Source organism: Macrosteles quadrilineatus, unplaced genomic scaffold (genome assembly GCF_028750875.1).
Source record: "Macrosteles quadrilineatus isolate MER2022 unplaced genomic scaffold, UCM_ALF_1.0 Scaffold_3__2_contigs__length_128488019, whole genome shotgun sequence".
Classification (NCBI taxonomy): Eukaryota; Metazoa; Arthropoda; class Insecta; order Hemiptera; family Cicadellidae; genus Macrosteles; species Macrosteles quadrilineatus.
In genome coordinates, this window is record NW_026542596.1 from 80,946,945 (window position 1) to 80,963,191 (window position 16,247).

Consider the following 16,247-nt stretch of genomic DNA (forward strand, 5'->3'; position numbering starts at 1 on the left):
CCTACGTCCCTAAAAATCACCAAAACAGTCAACTCATTTTGTAATGGTCTTCTGAATGATGGTAAATACTTCTTCTTGCGGAATTCTTTGAGTACCTATAAGCTCTATTCCTTATTTCTGTTATGTTCCTTAGAACTAATCCCTGTCTTGCCGTCCTCTGCCACGCACATTCGCTAGATTCTTTATAAAAAATGTTTATCAAAAGGACAAACGAAAGATAATTTATTTTATCTAGTCATCTATGACACGCAGCAGCTCTGAAAATTATAAGCCAAGCTAATTTTTCATGTAAATAAAACAGACGCGTTTCAATTCCAATACTTTTTAAATGGTAGAAAGTGTTTGTTATTTCTCATTTTATGGTAGATTTGTACATGTGCTATTTTTCTCGAAACCCTGGGACCAAGACCTTTAATTTGAGCCCTCTCCCATCATCTTGCAAGCTGTCGAACTCACACAATTTTGATTTTAAGAAATCGCTTACAGAATGATAATATAGGTAAATGTGGATGTATTTCACGGTAAAGTTTGCATATAAACTCACGTTATTCTGGAGATCAGGTGAACAGCCTGCGATGAGCAGCTCTCGGCAACTCTGATTGTGGCCGTTCTGGCAGCAGAGGTGGAGGGGGGCAAACCCGCCGAGGTTCTTGATGTGCATGTTGGTCTTGCCCTTGCACAACGCAGCGACAGTACGAGAGAACCCCTTCCAACTAGCCTCGTGTAGCGCTGTGTTGCCATGCTGGGGACAAACGGGAGTATGATGACTCTAGGTAATAATAGTCTACATTTTATAATTACTATGTTGAATATTGTATTCATCTAGTACAATTACGGTGATTTTGGAAAAAGGGCTAAATCATGGATAAAATGTACTCCCTTAGAAGATGTCTCATCCTTATGGATCAGCTGAAGCTTTTACTGTTAGTTCTGTACGGTGCACTATAGGGGTCGTGTTTTTTTTTACGCTTTGTTTTTTCTTATTTCAGTAATTTAAAACTTTGTTTAGCCAAATAAAATGATCCAATCATAAACAATAGCTCGCCCCTGATTATAAAACCAGACAGTAAAGCGAAAATCGGAACAAAATTTCGTTGACACTAGCAATCAGTGTCACCGGACATGAATTAGACACGAAAAACGAGCTTCAAAATTTACAATGGGATAAGAAGTCTACTTTTGTTGGTCAGTCGGTACCAGTAACATAGGTGTTTAGTTTTCAGTTTTGAATTGTTGAACTAAATTCCGACAAACCGTGTTGTATAGTTTCAGAGAGCAAAGATGAATGAAATGTTAGTAGAATAAACTACAAGGAAACTTTTTTTGTTACTTAAGTGATTACTGGTAAGAAAGAATTTTTACCCAAAAGCCCAAAAACTAAAAAAAGCCAGTTTTGTTAATAGCTACAAAATTCTTTAGAGGCTGGTCCAACCACTATTGGATTTTATGGGGTGCACTGCAACCATTTGGCTATTCAGTGATTTGTCTATGTTACAACAAATGCTAGCTTTGGGTCTCAACCATCAAAATCTATCGCATTTATTTAATCTCATTCAAGATTATTCAGAATCCATTGTGTGATTTGCAATGAGTACGGTATTAAACTTTCAAAAATGTATACAAAAGTTAATTTGATTTTAGATTGTTACAAAGGGGCCTGTCATCTAAAACTATCTTCATGTTATGCCAGTAAAGAAAAATTACTAGATTCATAAATCATATTCAAATTTAATATATATTTTTTCTGAAGACTTGTGGATTCACAATCTCATTGTTGCAAATAGTATTCGAGTATCCATAAGTTTGAAATGCTACATAAGTGGTTGAAGCTCACTGACCACGATGTCCTGGTTGTTCGGGTTGGCTCCATGTTTAAGCAGCTGCTCGATGACTTGCTCATGACCTTCTGAAGCGGCCAGCTGCAGCGCCGTACATCCCGACTGGACAGACAACAGACAACAGACGTTAAAACTGAGGTCGACAGGAGGTGGAAATTATGTAGCCAGAGGAAGATGGAAAAGTCATGCACTGGTGTGAATCAAGAGGTTCTTTGAAATTTTGTATATACATAACCACTGAAACATAATTCCAGGTAGAGACCTATTGATCATTGTTATGGATCAGCCAAAGAAAATCATAAGGTATATTTCTCTTTGGTTTATGTAGAGGGTGTTAACAGTATACTATTTATTTCTTGTTAAACGTTAAAATTATTTTAACCTGATTAAACAATATCTTTCTTTAAAATACTCCTTGTTTCTGATATTACAACCTAAATAAAATTTTAAAATATTATGTAAAAGAGAGAAAACATTTAGTTCACATTAGTGAATTCAAATGTAACCAATATGCTTCAATTCAATAACTTGTTTATTGAACCAATTATAGACATATTTACATGTATCGGTTATGTCAAAATAATATCATAAATTATCCCTAATTTAAATAAGATAACAGTGGCGTTTAACTTACAATAATAAAATTACTGTACTTAAAACATGATATTTACAAATCATTTTGTTTCCAATTATATTTAAAGAATCTAGCCGTTTGTCACGGATGCTGTAGTAGTATTTATTTAATAGAAATGATTTTAGCTTTCATTTAAATTTCAGATGGTCTGACTCTGCCTTTAGATGAGTTGGAAGGTTGTTAAAGATATTTACTGCATTGTAACGGAGGTTTTTTTTTTAAGTTGTATAGTGGACAAGGACAGGGGATTATAAGAAGTTGTTAAATTGTAATCATGGTTATAGGAAATATTGAACTTGTCGACGTTTTGTTTTAGGAATGACAAGGTTTTGTAAATGTAAAGGGATGGAAACGTTAAGATGTTTGAAGTTTGAAAAAGCGGTTTGTGATTTTGTCGTCTTTTTAAAGAAAATATAGCTTTAATTGCCCGCTTCTGCAAACGGAATAGAAATAAGGTCCACTTGTTCTCAAACCCCCTTCTGGGCAAGCCATAGTGCAACTAAAGGGGTGGGCAGGATACTCATCTAGATGAAAGCTAAAAGATGGGGGAAAACTATTTGATCAAAACATGCTTCTGACTTTACTATATGATGAGAAGCCTAATAATTTGTACTATTCAACATCAATGATGCTAACCAAAATGCATTTTTGTAAATATTTGTATCATAAATCTTTGTCATGTAAAGCTTTTTGATCTCTCTATGATAAAAAATTGAATTTCTTGTATACTAGAACCCCACTCAGTATGAGAAATCGAAAACATTTGAAATAAAATTCATCCAATAAATAGGAATCCAGCATGTAAATTCTATAACACCTTAAAATAGTCAACCTCATTTGATTTTTTCAACATTTAGAACCATAAACTGTAACAAGCCAAATTCATGAACCATTTTGTTACATATGTGCTCAATGGTCAATACTTTACTAAATCATAATCACCGAACTATACTGGATAAATAGACTATGTAAGAATAAGAATCTTACAGAGTCGATGGCGTTGACTGGAGCTCCGGCCAGCACGAGAGGAGAGATGACCTCAACATGGCCTGCGGATGCTGCAAGGTGAAGCGCTGTACGGCCATCCTGTATATCAAGGAAAAGTAAGTAAAGCCAACACTTTTTTTAAACGTTTCTATGTTTAAAGTTTCACATAATATAATATAGAAAAAGCTTGTAGGGGTATAGACCATGGTGGAATGAAAAAAAAGGTGTGATATTCTCATTATATGCTGACATCACCCAGATAGCAAACACCATTTCACTATTTAAAAAAAAAAAAATCAAAACAATAACAATCAAATCAAAACAAATATATACTTATATAGCAGTTACAATCTGATTTTCTGTTTGCAATCTGGGTGACATCAGCCTATGATGCCTATCACACCTATGTTTTTCCTTCCACAATGGGTATAAACAAGAGAGTACTAACTGATGATTATGCTCAGAGGCTGCTGTTATTTTTTATTTTTAACAATGACTATAATACCAACCCCTCTCACATCTTATGTGTCAAATAATCTCTTTATGAAACAAGACTTTAAATCTTGCATGTTAGAAAATAATTCAACCTAAAGAAGTAAGATTTTCCAGGCTCATGTAGGTCATAACCTCTTACATCTTCAGTAAACAATCATTTAAATAACTGTCTACACAAGCTAAGGTTTAAATCTAAATTCTCAATATTAAAAGGTTGAAAGTGCATAAAAAACACATTACCGAGTCTGAAAGGAACTTGTTGGGATCAGAACGAGCGAGTAGTCTTGCCAAGTCCTGCACATGCCCGGAGACTGCTGCAGCTCGAATTTCTTCAGCCAACATCACCCTGCAACATCAAAGTTTTCTTAATTTTTCATCATATTTAGAAAAAAAACCTGGTAGAATCAAATGGAAAAGCATTTAGTTTGGCCAAATAATCCCGAATATGTTCAGAGACTGCTGCCGTTCAAATTTCTTCTGCCATCATCAACACCATTGATAAATTTTAAATCATGTTTAAACATAAACTTGTGGAATAAAGGTAGGAAAATACAGTTTAGCCAACTCTTGCACATGCCAGTAGGAGTATACTATAAGGAGGCGCGGGAATTTTATCCCCCTGGAATTTATACCCTGAGTAGATCTGATGTAATTTCTGATGTAACGGTCTGTAATTTCACCCCTGTATAATTTCACCCTCTGGTCCGATATAAATTGGCGAGAATAATATTTTTTTTGTAAATAAGGGGTAAATAATAATTTACTGAGTAGGCCTATACGTCTATCTATAAACAGACCAAAAATTACCGAAGAAAATTCATTATTCCCACCAAATTCTATATCTGGACAGGGGGCAAGATTCCGGGGGTAAAAATCCGGGGGTAAAATCCGGGCCGTAAATTTGGAGCCAAATTCATGAAGGGGGTAAAATTCCGGCCCTTACACTCAAGGTTTTATAATTTAATTTGTTACGGTATGATTAAATTTACAACCGTGGAAAGATATGTTTATTCTACCTTTATTAAATCAACTCTTGTTTTGGGCAACTCAAAAGTTCGCGGTGGGTATTTCACCCCCTAGTTTGTGACGTCAGTTTTGCTCAGGGGGTAAAATTCCGCCACCCCACCCACTATAACATCTGTGTCTATATTCTATACACTGCACTATTCTATTCTACATTATTCTATAGGAAATATTTAATCCAGAATGGAAGATGCATTTGTTGATATTAGGGCAATATAACCTAGTGTAAACAAAACGGGAGTGGAGTGCCCATGGAGACCTGTGGGGGTGCGTGCTTTTGAAGGGACTTGACCTGGTCTCCATCCCGTTTTGCTAACACTGTAAGTCAAATAACCAATAACCTCCTTTAAACGTTTGGAACAAGCATATTAAGTAAACAAAATCTACATATACAATCACTTTTGAAAAAGCCGTCCATTGCTCAACTAGCATATTTCTAATTAAATACAATGAAATCATAACTAGGCCTACTTTACTTTCAATATCCAACATATGCTCATTTAATTTTCTTTAATAAAAACGTACGAATAAATCATAATCTCCTATTAAAACGACACGTAAACTTTTCTAATCCTACTGCTTAAAAGAACACAATTGGGCGAGCCCAAACTCCCGGGTGACAATGAAGCGAAGCAAACTTCCGCTACGTCACGGGCGACCTCCGACGATCAAACCTCTAACAACTAAATCAGCAAAAAACGCCCAACTCGATCCGATATTTCCATAAGAAGTTGCAAAGACACGTTATAATGCGGGGACTAACGGTGATGCAAAGTGCGAGTGCCATTATCGATGTTCTGGAGGGGTGTGACGAATGCCGTACCTCGGACTGCATGGACAGGTGTCCGCTCAACGGGACAGCCTCATCGCGTCGTCTGCAGAAATCTGCAATTACCTGTGTCGTATGCTCTGGTCTGCGGCGCTCAGCCAGCTATTACCGAGCTATTTCCCCGGACAATGGTCAAGCTGAGGCGAAGATGTTCGCTCATCCGACCGTGTCTTGGAATGGACCTTCTGAGGCTACGTACCATTGGTCCATTGCACTCTGGATAGGGTGTTTAGGAGCTGCCGACTGAGGAACGGTTCAACAGATTATACCGTCTGAGTACGTCAGATTGGTATATAACTTTATGAGTAATATTTATTTGTGCTAGTGTGCTAAGTCGCACTTTGCTCTCGTGTTACACATATTTTTCCTTCAATTAACATAAAGCACAGAAATAGTTAGTCTTTCAAACACTTACACGTTTTAGGTTAGGTTAAATTTCTAGTAATCGTGGTTAAATCCAAGCGCTGAGCGAAATGGGAAACACTGCACCAGCTGATCGTAGTTGTAGTATCTGTCTGTGTTGCCAACGTAATTTCAAGCGTACACTGTTTTCTGTTTTGTTTGGTTGGAATATTGGAGTGAGGCAAAAGTAAAATGAGTACGGAAAAAGTAAGCAAATGCAGCAATAAGCTTTGTGTGCTATAATCAGCACAAGAAAGCCTGCTTTGTCAGGTAACTTAGGAAAATGGATTTGCATACTCGTCGCCGTCGTTCCATCTGATCAATGATTCTAATTTGTTGTTACTAATCCACACCTATCTATATAATTAATACGCTACATGAAACTTTGTCGGTTGAACTCCTCCGCCATTTCTTAACCGATTTTATCAATTGACGTCTCATTGGAAAGAGCGTGTCGCGTAGATTTGCAAACTGGCCTTACATTTTTGAAAAAGTCCCTTGGGCTCTGCCCCAGTGGCTGTTAAAATTCCCATGTTATCCTTATGGAGAACATAATTGTTTACATTTTGATCAGCTGTATAATTTAATTGCTGTTATTTATTTTTCAATTCAACGAAACGCACTGAGTACATTTATATTTACTATTTGAGTTTGTGTAAACATAACCCCCAAGATGGATTGTGTTAGTATGGTTGTATCTTAAATTTATGTATTTATCGTTGTTTTGTGTCGCTATGACGGATCGAGTTGGCATGATTGTAACTGAAATTTGTGCATTTATAGTTGTTTCGTGTAGCTATAATTTGTTTATTTGTTGTTTTATTTTTCTTTTAAATGCCTCCGACGCGACAACAACGAAACATGGACAAGAGGCGTAATCGTGATAACGACCGCAGCTACAGGTGGCGCGTAATAGGCTTAACTCATCACAGTCAGCACCTGACCCTGGAAAATCTCAACTATTAGATTACAAATGCGCCCTAACACTACCCCAAAACGATTCGTTCTCAATTGACCCTCTATCAATGACCTGTGTTGCCTGTAGAGCGAGGCATTTTGAGATGGAGAAAACCGGCCGGAATGCTTTAGGTTGATCAATAACGAAGTGAACATGGTCTGAGTTACACACCGGTAATCTTTGAGTTGACTCTTTTAAACTATTGTAAATATGACTGTTATTCGTTTTGAAATAACTTCTAGGTAATATTTTGAAATTGCTCGAATTTGAGCAACATGTAAACTAGTAATCATTAAATCAAGAAAAATTATTTTCTATCACGTGGATAGATGTTTGATTCCTAATTAACGTTTCTTAACTATTACTGGAAACAAGTACTGTAAGGCAAATGAATTGTCCCAACCGAAATGGTCTTCCGTTGCCAATTTCTTTCTAGTATTCGTGGTTTTTTGTATATTTTCAAATCCCTACTTTTTTAATGGCACATTTTGACGAATCATCAGAAAACACGATTAAATATTTAGGGCCTACACATTAACCATAACTTCTCTAAATACTAATGTATTTTTGTAAGAGATAGGCCAGATATGATGTGTAGGTAATCAATGACTTTGAATACTACGGGATTATGGTGTGGTTTGAATATTTTGAGTTGTATTTGATCTAAATGTACAGTCTACTCAACAAGTTCACTTACAGACTGCATCTTTGTTCTGTGCGATGGATATTAGATTATTGAAAATTTAATTTTATGCTACGAATTATATCGTGAGGTGAGTTCACACTTGTGTGCGTAGTACCGAGGCCAGTATCGCCGGGGCGTATCGTTGCCGCATTCCCATAATGCAACTCAGAAGTAGTAGCAGTAGCGTACCTGCTTCCTGATTGGGATAATAGCAGCTTACTTACTCATAATGAGTGTAATTTAGCTCTCAACCCATTTACAAACATTTGCCGTAGTGTAGAAGAGACTTAAGATCTTTTAAATCTGTAACATATTCAATTTCATGTAATGAGCGGTAATAGAGGTGATTTTAGTCTCATTTGGACGGGAAATAATCATTGACTGTAACAGTGATGGCAATAATGAAAGAAATTAATATGGGTGATTAGGTTTGATAGTCCTACAAATAGGCTTTTCATTAGCAGTTTACATAAGAAAATATTATCAAATGGTTTCTAATGGGTAGTTAACGAGAGATTAGTTTTTGCAATCGTCATTTTATTGCAGTAAACATCTTTTACTGGAAAAAACATTAGTATTTGAGTTAGCGAAAACAACTTAACCCCCAAATGATTTTTCTACTATTGCACGCCAATAATTCATGCTATAGCATAATTATTGTGAAATAAAGCGGTAGTACACAAATAAATATGGGGAATTATATTTCAATATTTATTAGAGAGGTCTAAACGGGAAAATTTGTAGAGTTGGGTTATATTAGCTAAGTGGATAGCCTACAGTGCTCGCTTAGTAATCAGAAATCGGTTCAAAACACATTGGTCTTTTAAGATATTATCAGTCAGGAACAAAGCTGTTATCTTGCTCTGTCAATACTCATCTTTCAGTCCAATACACTCTGATGTGTGTTTGCACGTAGAAATCTTATCTAAAAAAGTACAAGAATAGATATTTACGATTATAACTTAATACTCTGTTGCCGATCATTGACAACAACAACCCCATTGGTTGGGTTTGAGGACATCTTCATACAAACTGTTGGACTGATTCAGCCATCACATCTGGAACTGACCCGCGATGAACTCTTAAGAGGATTTGGTATCAGCTGAACCCAAGCTGGCCATAAACATGTTCAGGATGAACCGAAAGGACTTTTAGGGTCCATATTTTACATCGGTGGGATAATCTAGAAGCCGGAATCGTATGCTGTCCGGTTTTATATCGACCACATATTTTCGGGTAATAAATTGAATCAACTGAACAGGCGTTGGTGCTGAACGTCCTTACCCAAGGACCTCTTACATCTCTATCAAACAAGAAGCTATCGCTATCTCAGCCCAGAGGCAAGGTCCGCCAGACGGAAGTTATGTAAATCTACAGCTAGCGATGCACCGACCACTATACTCTGGAACCGGTCTTGCGATTTGCATTTCTTGTTCTCCTCTCCGTTCTGCTTGACTGGCCGTAGTCTGTCACCTGGCTGTCCATCGTCCGTGGACCAGGGTCATCCCTTCCACTTTATTATGTTATTATTGTGTTTAATTGAGTGGACAACGAGCGAGGCGGTCCCAGATCTTTTGAAATGTCACCGCTCGTTGTAATGGATTATGTTTGTGCCAGTTGTGGTTGTAGCTCGTTTATACGCTTGGCTCGTAATGGAGTATCTAATTTAAGTTGATGGCTTTCTTGTTATCGGTGGCATAACTCCGTCGACGTCGAGGGAAACCGATGTCGGTGCATCGATCTTATGCCACAACAAATGGACATTTCAATTTAAGGAGATTTTTACATTACCGGTTGAGAGCAAGAATTAATATCACTAGGGGCCCATAGCAGCAATTGCTGCCCATCACCTCCGTTTAACCATTCCTAAATACTCTCCTTAGTAGTCACGGCCTTTCCCTAACACGATACATTTTCAACGCTGCATTACCATTCTAACCTAAAATCAGACACTAAAACCAATAAACAAACAAATACGCAATGTTAACAATACGCAATCAGCTGGTATATTTAAACCGGCTTATTAAAAACCAGCAGAACTTCCATTAAAAGTCTGCATCTTTGACTGCCTGTGGGGCTGAGCAGGTAATTTTGACACAAAGCAGGTAATTTTGACACTTCTGATAATTTTCCCACCGTCAAAATGAATCCTCAACAGCCATGCGACCTTTTTCCTAGCTCGAAATATTTCGTGGGGACTGCTTCGCTTACGTAATTAAATATATAGAAACATATTGTTTTAGCGTGTGTTTCTGCAGTGGGGAATCTGTCCAAACGATGGTCTTGTCATCATTAATTAATGATAACACATTAAATGGTATCCGGGTTTAGCATCGACTTTGTTCGAGATCGAGTCTTCAGATGTGATGATAAACGCCGATTGGCTACCCAGACCATTTGGTTGACAAAAGCATGTTGGCTCTCAGGGTTTTAGCCGTCTCAACAGTGATTTACTTTCTTTTTTGGGACGAGTTTGCATTTTAAATTTAGTATACCAGCTTGTAGGCTACTTGTGTTCGAAGGAATACATTAGAAGAGATACGATGGACACACCATATCTGCTCTGAGGCAATCTGTTACAACTGAACATGTTATAAATATTTTTAAACTAGTACATTATGTCTTGTCGAGTTTGCTATCGCGGCCACGATGAGTTTATAACCACTATGGATTCTTATACTATGTCTGTATGACCAATCAACAGTTGTTATGGTCAATCGAATCCGTACTTCAAACAACCAATCACAACGCGACAAGATTCCACATATTCCAAGTCATGTAGCCCATAAAGTCTTGTGTAATGAGAAGACAATGACATTTACATACATATCCTTCAGCCTTTGTCCATGAGGCTGGCACTGAGCTAGTATAGTAGGTAGTTCGCCGGAGTCCTGCTCCTGCAGCGTGGGTTATATTGGTCTGCAGAACAACGTGCAACAAACCACTCCACATAAACAACGACTCTCCCGGATCTTTGCTCATTTACATTCTACAACAAAACCGAACACAATAGAAGTGAACGCATACGTCCATCCCCAAGAACCTTTTTTACACAACGATAAGCTCAAGGCAAGAAATACGATTGTTTTAAAATGCTTAACCAGGTGCCGTAAGAAGTTATTTCGCCCAGAAATTAACAAGAGTAGGACGAGTGAATGTACGAAATTACAGGTTTCGTGGACCAGGCTCTGAATAATAATGTACAAAACATACAGACCAACCGGGCGTAGTTGCCATCACATTATACTGGACAAATAGCCATTTGTTGACATGTTTGAGAGTAGGCATATTATTCATAGGATATTATTATTCATACGGTGACCCATAATGGACTGCATTAATAACTTTGGACGCAAAGTTACATGTTTCTAGAACAATAAGCACAAAACATTTGATAAACTTTGGTTATTCCTATACAGGGTGTTTCCAAATTGTATGGACATATTTTGTGAACTTGTTCCTTGGGCTAAGACAAACATGAAATGCCATATAAGTATGGGTCTAAAATGCCTAGATTTCTGTTTGTCAGTCTGTTTGTGATTTTTAAGAATTATTTTATATCTTGCGCATTTTTAAAGATAGAAACTTTAAAATTGGTATAAATGTGTATTTTATTAGGTAATAAGAGCTTGCAAAGTTACGTTCCAATATCTCAAGCCGTTTCAATATGGCAGCCATTTAAAATCTTTAATGCCAAATTTCATTAAAACTGAAAATATTAAGAACATGGTTTTCAGATCAAAAAGATTGAAAATTTAAATCCAAATCAAATGAGACCTTGATTGTTAAAATTGGATGACAAAAAACCGAGTTCTCAGTTTTTTCCTACATTCGGTTACGCAATTTAATAGGACTTCCATATTGTTTATTATTTGTTATTTTACGGAGCAGTAAGGTAGTCCTATTAAATTGCGTAACCGAATGTAGAAAATCATCATCCAATTTTAACAATCAAGGTCTCCTTTAATTTGGATTAACATTTTCTATATTTTTGATCTGAAAAACCATTTTCTTATTATTTACGGTTTTCATGAAATTTTGCATTAAAGATTTTAAATTGACGCCATATTGAAACAGCTTGAGATATTGGAACGAAACTTTACAAGCTCCTTTTACCTACTAAAATATAAAATTACATTACACATGTATACCAATTCTGAAATTTCTATCTTAAAAAATGACCGTGATATAAAATAATTCTTAAAAATCACAAAAAGACCAACAAACAGAAATATTTTAGAACAGAAATCTTTTTGGCATTTAGACCCATACTTATATGGCATTTTATGTTTGTCTTAGCCCAAGGAACAGGTCCACAAAATATGTCCAGACAATTTGGAAACACCCTGTATAACAAAAACCATATTAGAATTTCATTGTTTTAAAGAAACCCCGATCTAGTTACTAATTGATTCATTAAAAATATGGGTACAAAACTTCAAAATGATAACGTAAATTTAAGATGAATCATTATAATACTAGCTGTAACCCGCGGGCTTTGCCCCGTTTAACTTCTTAATTTTCAAGATTATCTCGTTCGCATGGCTCAATCACGTCCTGGTTGAAGTTTGTTCGCTACGCTCACTCACCTTTAGGTTGGAGCTCGTTCGCTGCGCTCACTTGCCTTCAGGTTAGCTCGTTCGCTACGCTAACTCGCCTCCAGGTTGAAGTTCGTTCGCTACGCTCACTCACCTTTTGGTTGCAAATTAGCTGTTGTCATAAATGTAAAAGAAATAATAGTGCTGCACCCTGTTGGTAATTTTTGTAACTTTAATGCTATTGAACATCACAGAACAGAACCAACTTGTTTAATTGAAACAGCTGTTAAGATTCAATAATTTCATTTCTCATAAGGTTAACATGGGAAACTCCAGAGCCACTGGGGCGGAGCCCGAAAGGATTTTTGAAATAAGAATATGTTAATCGGGAATGTGAGCTATCATCATGCCAAATTTCAGCCCAATCCGACCAGTATTTTTCGCGTTCACTTGTCACAAACATACATCCATACATCCATACATCCATACATCCAAACTTTCTCATTTATAATATTATATATATATAAATATATATATATATAGTAGGAAGTAGGATTCGACAAATTTACAAACCCGCTGTCGATTCTTTCAAAATCATTTAAACAGATGGTATTGTTTATAAGTCTAGGCGTTGTAAACTGAAAACATTTTATGTTGATAATATAGGTACTTCATTTTCTGGCTGGTATACATTTTCTTAAGAAACACGTAGTGTTTGTTACTCAAGTGAGATACACAAGAAGTTTAAAATCGACCTTAGAAAATCACTCCACTGGGCAATGGGAAATATTTACACAGTTGGGCCAAACAGGGCTCTGATAGTGTCAGGCGGCTGCTGCGGGTCTACCAAGAAGTCGTTTATCGTGGGAGGATGGGCGTGGGCTTGGTGGTTGGTGACTGATGTTCAGTATCTCCCTCTAGAGGTCATGACGTTGACCCCTATCAGCGAAATGGTCGAAACATCCCTGGGCGTGGCATTGACGGTGACCGGAGTGGCTCAGTGCAAGATCATGAAGGACGAGGAACTGCTGAAAGTCGCCTCAGAACAATTCCTGGGCAAGAGTATGAGAGAGATCAAGTCCACTGTGCTGCATACCCTCGAGGGACATCAGAGAGCGATCCTCGGCACTCTGACGGTGGAGGAGGTGTACAAAGACCGGGAACAGTTCGCCGCGCTGGTGCGAGAAGTAGCATCACCAGACGTAGGCGGAATGGGGATCGAGATATTGTCCTTCACTATCAAGGACATAACCGATGAAGAAGGCTACCTGACGTCACTCGGGAAGGCTCGGATCGCCGAGGTGAAGCGTGACGCCGCCGCAGGAGTCGCCCAAGCCAACAGGGACGCTGGCATCAGAGAGGCAGAGTGTGAAAAGGCAGCGATGGACGTGAAGTACCTCACCGACTCCAAGATAGAAAACAACGCGAGGCTTTACAAACTGCAAAAGGCAAATTTCGATATAGAAATCAACACTGCCAAAGCTCAAGCACAACTAGCCTATGAACTGCAAGCTGCCAAGGTACGCCAGCAGATTAGAAATGAAGAGATTCAAATTGAAATTGTGGAAAGGAAGAAGCAAATAGAAATTGAACAACAAGAGGTGCAGAGAAAGGAGAGAGAGTTGAAGGCTACGGTGAGACTTCCAGTGGAGGCGGAGAGCTACAAGGTCCAGGCCATCGCTCAGGGCAAGAAGACACAAGGTGTAGAAGAGGCTAAGGCAGAAGGGGAGAAGATCAAGCTGATAGGGAAGGCGGAGGCTGAGGCTTTGGAGAGTGTTGGGAAGGCAGTGGCAGGTAGGATGAGGATGAAGGCTCAGGTATACACACAGTACGGTGAAGCAGCCATCGCCTCCATGGTGTTGGAGGTGCTGCCGAAGATAGCAGCAGAAGTGACCGCGCCCCTGGCCAAGACTGAGGAGATCGTCCTGTTGGGAGGCAACGATCAAATATCCGGAGATATCAACCGACTGGTCAGCCAAGTCCCACCCGCCGTACAGGCACTTACTGGTGTCGACCTCTCTAAAGTGCTCAGTAAAGTTCCTGGGGCGAAATAGTGTAGTTTGTAAATTAAAATCCGAAAGGGTTGTAAAACATCTTCAACGCTATCAATATCACTATGGGAGTTTTACTTTTGACTATTTTCCTTCAGATTTGTTAATTATAAACTCAATTTGGATGTTTATGCTCGGTGACGGTTTATTCCTCTTCTAAACTTACTAACGAAACAAACTATCGAAATTAAAGTCCCACATTAGAATATATAAATACTTTTTTATAATCATGTAAATTTTAGACTGGATTCAGATTTTTTTCATGTGATTACCTGCATTTTGCTACAAAGATTAATAAACATGTTACAAGATGGGACAATCTTTTGTAAATAGTTTGTATCAAACGGTCGATCTAATAAATAAACAATCCTTTAATACATTAATATACTTTGTAACCATTTGCCCCATTTTTATAACGCATTTCGACACACTTATCCTAACATCATCATGAAATCAGTTCAAAGTTTGTCTTTGACACGTTAAAGTTCATATACAGTAATTACAAGTGTTCAGAACGAACCGGAGAACGCAGATTCAAGAATGTAAGCCTACCTGCGGAAGCACAGTGTGTATTATACCGAGACCACTTAATTCCATCTATTGACATTGCTTATGTCACACTTATTGCCGGTTAAGGTGAATATTAAGTAGTACCATTTAAACGATATTCTACGATACCCTTTCTCCTCGTTCTCACACCTCCACCTCTCGTTTACGACAGAACCATCCTCCAACACTCTACGTGATCGCACTTAATGCAGCGCCATCTTGTATCTCGTGCGAGCTCCCAAGCAATTGAACGGCGTCAGAAAGGTCGGCAATAAGAAAATCTGCCTCTGAACCTGGTAATGCCCTTGACATTTGGAGGTCCACCGTTACTCAGATTAATCTGCTCAAGTGAGATAAGGTGAGAGATTAGCAATACTCATGCAGACGCACTTAACAACTGGTGTTTTATCGAATAAAATAAGTTTTGTCGCCAAGTCTTTGTCACCTACTAGTGACTCCCTGATGGTTTTACCATTGACTTTGAAAATTTAAAGTCAAGTGCGGTGGGGTCGCCATTAATGTTCCCACGATAAAACCAAAATTTAGAATTCACTATGCTCTGTAATGTTTCAAACTGATTGTAGCGGAAATTAATTATTTTTAAAACTTGATTACAAATTTCAGTCATCAAAAGATCATGTTTTAAACGTTATATTTACTTTGTTATTGTTGGAGGACCCCTTTCTCCGACCCCCACAACAAGCAAGACACTGGTTTACCTTTATCCTTGATAGGCATGTGTGGTGAAAACCTTTTTTCTCAGCTCGTGTGTATCGCAGGGAAAATCTACGCATACTGTTAGAAATACTTTTGCCTGCAGATGTGCAGAATCCCTTTATAAATTAAAATGGGCTCAAAAGTAAGCACAACAAATTAATTTAAAATAACAAATAACATGGACCAATGGGTTGCAATGCAAGTGACGATATGGCAACTAAATATAAACAGAAAATCAAAACAAATGGAAGAAATTCCAATCACATGTATTTTTTACAGGGTGGGGTGAAAATAGCTGTCTGTACATTACATATTTTTGGTTGAGTTTTCCATCAATTTGACAACCTCTAGTTTTAATAACATGTATGCAGGCGCCAGTGCTTTAGTAGATAGAGGTGTGTTTATATACTATCTTTTTTTGTCAGATACTATCTTTCACAGATTGCCAGATGATAAATAGCATCTGGTTCCAGAATTGACCCCGATTAAAATTGAACCAAGAACTTCCAGATTTTAGGGCCATCACTAAAACCATTTATCA

The 16,247-nt window shown here is 37.8% G+C and overlaps 2 protein-coding genes across 3 annotated transcripts in view; one reads left to right on the forward strand and one right to left on the reverse strand.

Moving 5' to 3' along the window:
• The window catches only part of LOC128989946 (ankyrin repeat domain-containing protein 6-like), a 68,878-nt gene that overhangs the window by 9,715 nt on the left and 42,916 nt on the right, over window positions 1-16,247 (reverse strand). For both annotated transcript variants that reach the window (XM_054412113.1, XM_054412112.1), the window contains exons 2-5: window positions 4,195-4,300; window positions 3,460-3,558; window positions 1,839-1,940; window positions 545-742 (exon numbers count right to left, since the gene is read on the reverse strand). In XM_054412113.1, the coding sequence (XP_054268088.1) occupies window positions 545-742; window positions 1,839-1,940; window positions 3,460-3,558; window positions 4,195-4,296 (501 nt within the window). In that variant the 5' untranslated portion in view covers window positions 4,297-4,300. The remainder of the gene's footprint in view (window positions 1-544; window positions 743-1,838; window positions 1,941-3,459; window positions 3,559-4,194; window positions 4,301-16,247) is intronic.
• Window positions 13,067-14,443, forward strand: LOC128989948 (flotillin-2-like). The gene has a single exon (XM_054412114.1). The coding sequence runs from the start codon at window positions 13,169-13,171 to the stop codon at window positions 14,441-14,443; it is 1,275 nt and encodes a 424-aa protein (XP_054268089.1). The 5' UTR covers window positions 13,067-13,168.